Genomic DNA, 8,892 nt, shown 5'->3' with positions numbered 1-8,892 from the left:
GTATATACTTCACAGTATTTATAAATCAGTACGTCCCAAGATCAAAATATTGAGATCCAATAAAAACCCAATCGGACAAATTCTTTGTCCTTGGGGATTATTTCAATAGTTGCCAGAGCCTTCTCTCAACTACAAGGATAAATGTTAAGGGCCAAGACAATGATGAAAATAATTTATCAATACTTTGAGCCTCTTATGATGAAAGTTTTGAGGGGGAAAGAAAATACTACCATTGCTCAATAATTTATCTTCTGTCAAATTCATTACAACAAATAAACATGTCATTCCAAGGAGAAAAAATATATATATATATAGAAAGAACTAATTACATACATGCTTCCAATGAGAGAGAGAGAGAGAGTGAGAGAGAGATTTAAAAAGTAGAAGAAACAAATTGGAGGGAGAAGCATTATCTGAGGTGGGGGGCACACAAGCAATATTCTACACATGCTATTTGGGAAACAGAAACAAGAGGTCTCTCTATCTGTCCGTTTATCTGATAGATAGACTAGATGGGATGGGTGTTACATGCTCTCAGCCGGAATATGACCCATAGTCCCAAGGTTGTTGGAGTGCTTAGGCCTCCATGTGGTCCGTCCTCTCAGAATCTCAGCCCCACTCTCAAGACGGAGTAAGTGGTTACACTCAACCCCACCAACTTCTTCCTCAGAGCCACCACCACCACCACCACCACAGACTGCAGTGAGGGACTGCAGCACATTATCCCTCCCGCATTCCTTCCTATACTCCAGGGTTATGCCTGAAAGCTCCTGACTCTCCAAGATGGAGAGAGGAGCACTCTGCAACACAGCAATATCCATCTCTTTAATGGAAAATTAAATAATAAAAAAAAAAATGTAGAATAAATAAAGGAGACAAGAAGCAAACGTAAAATCCTTCTTTCCTTCTTTTTTTATTTATTTATCCTACAGCTCTATAAGTAACGCAGCGTAATACCAAATTATGTCATAAGCATTCCAATATCTCTGGGTCAAATAAAAAAACACAGGGAAACTTGACTTGTATTAAAAAGAATCAAAAGGTCTTGTAAAACTAACTCTTTCAGTCTATTGGGTCTAGGGTTTCCAGAGTCTGAATCTATACAGAATTTGATAATTCAACTGAAGCCATGATCCAGACAACTCAATGGGTCACCAACACCAGTTACAAGCAGATTCTTTACAGACCTTAATAATCAAGTTCAACAAAAGATGCGATCAAGGCAACTCAATGGACCACCAGTTACAAGCAGATCGTCAAAAACAGGTAAAATGGCTCAATGACCCTTTGAACGTTGCTTGTCTTGAGGATGATATGTGGGGACTATTTATGAATGGAAAGTGACAAAATTCTTTCTTACATTTTTTTGAAAAGTATGAACTTTTATTATTGAAAAAGCCAGCTACAATGGTCACCTTGACCGTGATCAATCACTGCACAGAAAATGACCAAAGGATCATAATTTAGCACTCAGGCTTACAAGCCAACATCTAAATAACAAATCTTCGAAAAATATTCCCCCAAACTTCTTACTCCAATAAAATACAATTCCCAAAATCAATGTTGTATAGGGTAAAATGTGATAAGGATATAATCCATACAAGTGTCTATATGATGTCATATGATAAGAGATCATCCAGTCCTGGCTCAGGAAAGACCCTTGGAGAAAAAGCAGGCTGAGATTGTAGGTGACAGGCAGCGCACATGCTTACATGGCTCTGCTGGGATCCCAGGCAGGAACCAGTCCCGTCTGGGATTGTAGGGTTTCTAACAGAAGCAACGTGCGGATGTAACCTTCAGCAAAAACTCAGAAGTAGACAAGGAAAGATTCGTAAAATTATGGAAAAAATCTCCATGAAGAATGAAAGGAAACGTGGTACAAGGAAACTGCCAAATCGAGGCAAGAAGGGGAGGATCCCTATAAATAGAGAAGAGATGGTAGTGCGGCTGACTTTTGGATTGCGTGAGTTTTCTTCCAGTGCTAATTTGTTTCTAATTTAGGCATTGAAGACACTTTGACAGGAACCACACCAGTGCTTTAGGGAGAAGATAACAAGCAAGGAAGGAGAGAAAGTTGATTTGCTCAGCCAAGATTGATCTCAGAGTTATACTTGATTAAAGGGTAAAATTCACCACTGTAGATATGATGATCTTCTGGAAAGATTCTCTCTTTCCACGAACCCACAAACTTTTTTTTTGATAGGTAACAAAATTTATTGATAAACTGATCGAGAAGACCAACTAAAGGTTACAAAGGAATTAAACTAAGTAAAAGGAATAGAACAGATCCAATCCCATCTAGGAACAAAATCATCAAAAAAAAAAAAAACCTCCCCTAAACTCAACAAACACCTTACACCAATAAAACAAACAAGAAAGGATTGAAAAAGACACAGTTGAGGCTTCCTCTACCCTTCCTTCAAAACACCTACTATTCCACTCTTTCCAAATCCCCCAACAGATTGTGAACGGAGCAAATCTCCAAAGCACTTTCTTGGCATCCACAAAAGAGATTCCCCCCCTCCACCTCTCCCCAAATAATAATAATACTAAAGAACACAAAAAATGCCTCTTGAATTTCACAATTGAGAATTTGTTTCATGGATAAGACAAAATATAAGCCAAGAAACTAACCTTGTATGGCTGATTGGCCACACCAACTAAAATCCTAAAACTGGTCTCTATTGCCTATCCCTGCCCTAAATGATACTTATTTTTTCTAAATTTGGGGAGATTCTAAGCTCCGCATCCACAAAAAAAAAAAAAAAAAACTCCACATCCAAACAACCCTTTTGAAACCCTTGCCTTCCCAACCAAATTTTGCCTTGACCTTCGATTGTCCATCCCAAACCTCCACGACGAATGTCCAAGCAACGTCACATTCATTTCCTAGAGATTGTTAATATCTAAACCTTCTTGATCCTTACAAGTACAAATTACTTTCCACTTAACCATGTGGAATTTACACTTTCCTGATTTGTCGTTGCAAAACAAATCCCTAATCAACTTCTCCAATCTCCCTTCCACCTTCTAGGGATAGAGAAAGGGGATGACAACCAAATCAGGATACCGGCAAGGATGCTTTTTATCGAGGACGATTGTCACCAATTCGATAAACTAACTTTCCATGAGCTATGGCACTGATTGATCCCTTCAATGACCAAGTCACAGATTAACTGGCTTTTGTATCATGCTCCATGGGGAAGACCAATATAGAAAGCTAGTAAGGTATCCACTCTGCACTATCTTGAATCCTATTGTATCCCTAGTCTCCACTATCTTACTAATGATTCATCATACTTTTGGTGTAAAGAGACATGATATGGCTGTAGTAGTCAGGGGACGATTCCATTGAAGGGGAATTGACATGTTTTTTAAAACTTGGTACTATTGTTGGAAGTAGTTGCATTAAAGAGGGAGGGAGGGCGGGCGGGCGGAGAATTGAAGCATCCCACCTTTCATATCAGTAATGTGCATTCGTTCTGAATCTTTAAATATATAGAGGGCAGTATTTTAATTGTGTGAAGCTACGTTACTCTACTTAAATAATTTCAAGATCGTACAAGAATCTCTAGTTGTTCCACATTAGCCTGCATACTCTGAATGTATGCATGCAAAATTGTACCCTAGAACATACAGATCACCTATAAATAAAATGGAGGCATGCATTCTACCAAGAGCAATCATTGGGCAAACTAGAGTACATAAATTGAGCAACCAATAAAGCACCCTAAGTGATGCAGGCAGATATTATCATTAAGTGGTAAGACACGTGGAGTGTGTGTCGTTCTCACGTCATAGGTTCAAACCCCCTTGAACCCAACTTCATTTGCTAACCACTAACCCTATACCTATCAAAACATAATCAGGTGCCACATGGTGCACATAAAGGTCCATGCATTTTGGGATTCTCAAAGGCATCCTGTTAGACGCTCCATATCTGTGTAATGGACAAGAAGACACATGCCTATATCATAGTCTAAATCGTATGGCTAATTAAAAAATATTTACATCATATTTTCGACATCTAAGAATGAATTAGGATGAACAGAACTCCAAATCTTTCAAAAAAGCAAAAGATGTGATTCAGAATTTTGGGGAAAAAACATAGTTGCCTCTGAACACGTGAACGCCGGTCATAAAATCTCATGGCTACCATTTAGTTTGTGATCTATTCATAGTAAATTATTTCCTTACAGAGCTAAGAACCAGAAATTACTGGTCTCAACCCATCCTTCCAGGAAAAATAAATGCACCATATATCTGATTGCAAGACACCCAAAAAGATAATAATAGAAAAAGAAAGTTGCTTGGCAAGGTCTACCTCAAGAATCCAGCCAAGATATTTGACGTTGTTCACATGCTGATTGACATCCAAATCACTCCATCGAGGCTGCAATTTTGGAATACAGGTCATTGTTAGATATAAAAATGTGAGCTGAGTTACAAACATAGTGAAAAAATTCTCCAATTATTTGAAAAAGTCGTAATTAATTCACAATTCTTTCAACCGGCGATTAAACATGACTTATTCACAAACCTTTGAAAAATAATATTATTTATAATATATTTGTTTTGATACATGGGAGTCCAGACTTAGTCCGACTAAACCCATGGACACGCCCGTCACCACTTCCAGCATGTGCCTTGTGTACCTGGCCTTTTAAAGCTCCAGGGTGGTGGCCAACAAGGGGTGACGTCAGTCAGGACCTCTGCTTCCTGAGGCATGGTCCTGGGCATCTTACCAATCCTTTGTTGGTTATAATATTTTTAATATATGAAATATACATTGCTATATTATCCACAAGAATAAATTTTTATTTTCCTGATTTTTTCCCCAAACTAAGGCTTACAGTTAAACCCTTTCGAACATAATCTGTTGTGCCGTCATCAAGCTTTGGTAGTTTCCTGCTATCATCATCCAAAACAGGGGCACAATCCATAAAGTAAGGCTCTAATTCTCCTCTAACTTCCTCTGGTATTTTGGATAATCTCCTTGTTTTTTTATTCATCATCACCCACACACTGCATGAGGTCAAAATAAAGAATGCCAAAAGCACCACAAATCCAATAAGATACTTAGAAAACGACCATTTGATTTTAAAACCAGAATAAAGAAATTGCAATTAACCAAAATATGAAAATCTAGATAGATCATAGATCTAATAGAACTTCAAAGAAAATTGGCAATCAATTGCTGAATGTTAGTACTATCATAAGCTTCTAGCCATTTCCAACCTGGTAGCTCGTGTGAGGGTTTCACCATTTTTGCAATCGCGGACAAGCCAATCACGACGCATACCATTTTTTCCAGACGCTGAAACCCAAGTGTCTACTTGAACAACATCCGCCCTGTTGAGGCCAAAAACAACATTCCATCAAATGAATACTTGAAAAAAATGTGACAGAATTAGCATGTCAAAAGCAGTTGATGCAAATCCAATATTAAGTTCTTCAGTCACAGAAAAATATCCAGATCCCAAAATATTTTAACAATACTAACATGTAAAAAGTAGTTACTGCAAAGCCAAAACTAAGCAAATAGTTAAATCCTCCAGATGAAATAAACAATTTGTGAAAATTATACAGACAGAAAAACATTAAGTATCAAGAACATTTTCATGACTCAAGTATTTCAGTGGTCTATGCAAATAATATAAGGCTTTGCTTGATAGGGCATGGAAAATGGGAGGGACCAATCTAATCTGACACACCTTGCACAAGTTAACCTAAATAATCAGAAAGGCTTACCAAGAAGGGTAGCGATCCACAAGAACCTGCATCTTAGTGACCACCCATATCAGATTCCTTCTACTCATCTCTGGCGTCGAACCAAAACCATCACCCAGCAACCCAGCAGTCTTAACATGGTTAAGAGCTGTTTCCTGCGCATACCGAAGTCTGTGAGGACTCGAACATACTTGTACCCATAGTCACCAAGTCGGGGTTCGGCCAATAAGTCGGCAACGGAAAATAAATCCGTTAAAATTGGGGAAAAATAAGCTATGGTTAGGGTTGTGTAACTATGCCTAACAGCTTTTAGCACGGTTAAGAACTGTTTCCTAAACATGCTCAGGTCTATGAGGACTCAAACACACAAACATACAATTTATTTGAAATAAAAATATTAAAAGGATAATATTTATGCCCCTGCCTGTAAATGATTCATTATTGTTTCTATGGAAGCCGTCCGATCAGCACATATCTCATACGATCTTATCGAGAAATTCTGTTGGAAAACGAGTCCATCCTGAACTAAACTCCCAAGGCCAAATGGGTCTACAAGCATATCGGGTCGTCTTGGCTTCCAATCAAGAAGCGTCCACTGCTTCTCAGCTGCCAAGAACATCGCAGTGATGGCGGTAAGAAGCACACTCCAATCGGGCAATTGGTTGATAAATGTTCTCGGAGGAGGCGATGGAGTATCTTCCTCGTTCTTCATAGGTGTTGTTAAACCGACTTTGGTCCCATTGACCTTGGAAGGGGCTTGGGCGTTAACCTTAACCTTTAAACCTCCAGATGAAGCAGGTTTCGAGGAAGTGATTCCTCGAGGATCTAAATTGTCTGATCCTCCACCAAGCATCATAGACGCCTTAGCCGATGATGCCGAAGCAGCAGGGAAGAATGCTGACGTGGCAGCGGTGGCAACCATGACGAGAAAAGATCAGTACTCTGCAAACAGATATAAGAAAAAACTTTTAAAATCTTAAGATTCTAAACCCAAATGCACCAAAAAAAAATTTAATTTTAAAAATGGAATAAAAACATTCTCCTTCTTCTCAGCGGATCTGTCACCATTAAAAAAAAAAAAACTAACGAAGAAGGAAACAGAAGAAAAGAAAAACTGGTTCAATATCGAACCAGAAGAACCAAAAAAAAATGAGAAAAATTTAATCTTGAGAATTTAGACAGCAAATTAATGAAAAACTTCAATTAACTATTCGAAAAACTACAAATTTTCGTTAAAAAAACATTCAAAAATCCATTAAAATACCATCAGATCCATATTTCAAGAAAGAAAAAAAAACTAAAAATGAAAGAAAATATATCACATTTTTATCAAAACCTAAAAAATCCAAAATAACCCGTTAAATAAATAATGTCACAACCCTAAAAAAAATGAAAGAAAATCTAAGTAACATTTTCATTAAAACCTTAAAAAAATTAATAGAAACTTTGTTCAAACCCTAGATTATATCAGAGCTCGGATCAGGTGAAATAATAAGACACAAAGGAAGAAACCACGTACCTAGATCAGATCGACAGAATACAAATCCCGTTTTAGTTGCAGAAATTTCGACAGTTTTTGCTTGATTTAATTTTCTTTTTCCCGTCTTTTACGTTCTTTTAAGCCTTCAGGGTTTTCGAGATTTTCGGTTTTTTCCAGAGATGGAGAGACAGGAGACGACAGTCAGATTACAGAGAGAGTGAGACCTTGGGACCAGCGGTGTTTTAGGTCAAGCAGTGTTCGGGAATCATCTGTGACAAAAAATAAAAAATGGTTCACTTTATATAGTAACCACATGGATTCTCTTGGTCTACGTTACTATAATTTCAAAATTACTCAAATACCCTTTCTAATTCTTTTAATTACATGATGCGCTCAAATGGTGGGTCAGTTCTGAAAGGGACTCAGACGTGTGGCCTTGACTAAGATTTACATCAAAGAGGGTTTCTTGGAATTTTGTTTAATTATAAAATGGTACGCAATTAATATAATATGATAAACTTACAAATGAGATTTGTAAATTTAGTATTTTTTTAATTTAATACATAATATTTCGTATTATGTAGAAATTGGGGTATAAAAAGGTAATTTTAGGGAAATAGTGTTGATAATTAAGATTTTGAATTTTGAAAAACAGTTTCTATGAGGAAATAATTTTGAAGCGGGCATCCCGTTGTGACGTATCTTTCCAAGGAGGTATTGCAAATATTGATGAAAAAGTAGGGGTGTTACATAAATATAGCGAAGAGTTTTTTGAAGTTGGCTGTCGGACTCCTTTCTATGATTCTATCAACCTAAATTTAAAATCTATTATAGCCCCCACTTAATTTTATCTTGGAATTTGGTTTGGATCATAAAATCAGAATGCAATTAAACTTAGAAATGAGATTTTGAAATTTGTTTCCATTGTTTTTGTATTAAAATCTTATTTTTCACATTTAATGTATAATATTTTGTATCATATAGACATTTGGTCTACAAAAGGACATTTTGATTTTCAATTACATAATCAATTTAGGGAAATATTGTAGATAGTTAGGATATTCGATTTTGGAAATCACGTTTTATGATTGATTCAAGCAAACCCATCTTCTTTTAGAAAATTTGTCTCCATCGAGCTCCCATTTAATTTTATCCCAAGAAAATTATAAAATAAAATAAAATGTCTAAAAGCATAAAGTCGAATATGAGAAAATTCAATTTCATAAAAAAGAAGGTAGCTTAATTTAATAAGAAAAGGCTCACACGTCTAGTGGTTGGTTTGCTCTTTCTCGGAAGTAATTAATTGAATATATTCTATTTATGAATAGGTTTGATATGGCATTGGTAAAAATACAAACTAGGCTTGGCATATGTCAATCTAATCCTAAAATTGGATCATGAAACTAGGATAGACTAACCTGAACTCAACCTGATTGATGGGAGAGTATAGATTCCATATGGAAAATGAGTTGAGCCTAGGTTAGGAAATCTCAACTCGAATTGAATTTGGGTTGAGGCTCCAAGCAATCCAATTCAACCTGAACCCGATGTTATATATTTACATATAAATATTTTTATCTATTTATTTATTTTTAAAATATTAATTTTCTCTTATTAAATATATTTGTAAAATTAAGGAAAAAAATTATAATATAAAAATTAATGGATTTTGAAGGTTGTGT

At 36.3% G+C, this 8,892-nt stretch overlaps 1 protein-coding gene across 1 annotated transcript; it reads right to left on the bottom strand.

Moving 5' to 3' along the window:
* Positions 1 to 214: 214 nt before the first annotated feature.
* On the bottom strand, positions 215 to 7,425 carry LOC147388866 (palmitoyl-acyl carrier protein thioesterase, chloroplastic-like). Its single transcript, XM_086417704.1, has 7 exons — positions 7,250 to 7,425; positions 6,155 to 6,672; positions 5,752 to 5,885; positions 5,239 to 5,352; positions 4,854 to 5,025; positions 4,325 to 4,393; positions 215 to 800 (listed from the first exon to the last, which is right to left on the bottom strand). Exons 2-7 carry the CDS (start codon positions 6,650 to 6,652, stop codon positions 525 to 527), a joined length of 1,263 nt encoding a protein of 420 aa, XP_086273830.1. The 5' UTR covers positions 6,653 to 6,672; positions 7,250 to 7,425; the 3' UTR covers positions 215 to 524.
* Between the last annotated feature and the right edge of the window lie 1,467 nt (positions 7,426 to 8,892).

The sequence above is a fragment of the Akebia trifoliata genome, chromosome 12 (genome assembly GCF_017979445.1).
Source record: "Akebia trifoliata isolate Shusen 1 chromosome 12, ASM1797944v1, whole genome shotgun sequence".
NCBI classification, from domain to species: domain Eukaryota; kingdom Viridiplantae; phylum Streptophyta; class Magnoliopsida; order Ranunculales; family Lardizabalaceae; genus Akebia; species Akebia trifoliata.
The sequence above is the reverse complement of the archived record's forward strand: the minus strand, read 5'-3'. Positions and strand labels throughout refer to the sequence as shown.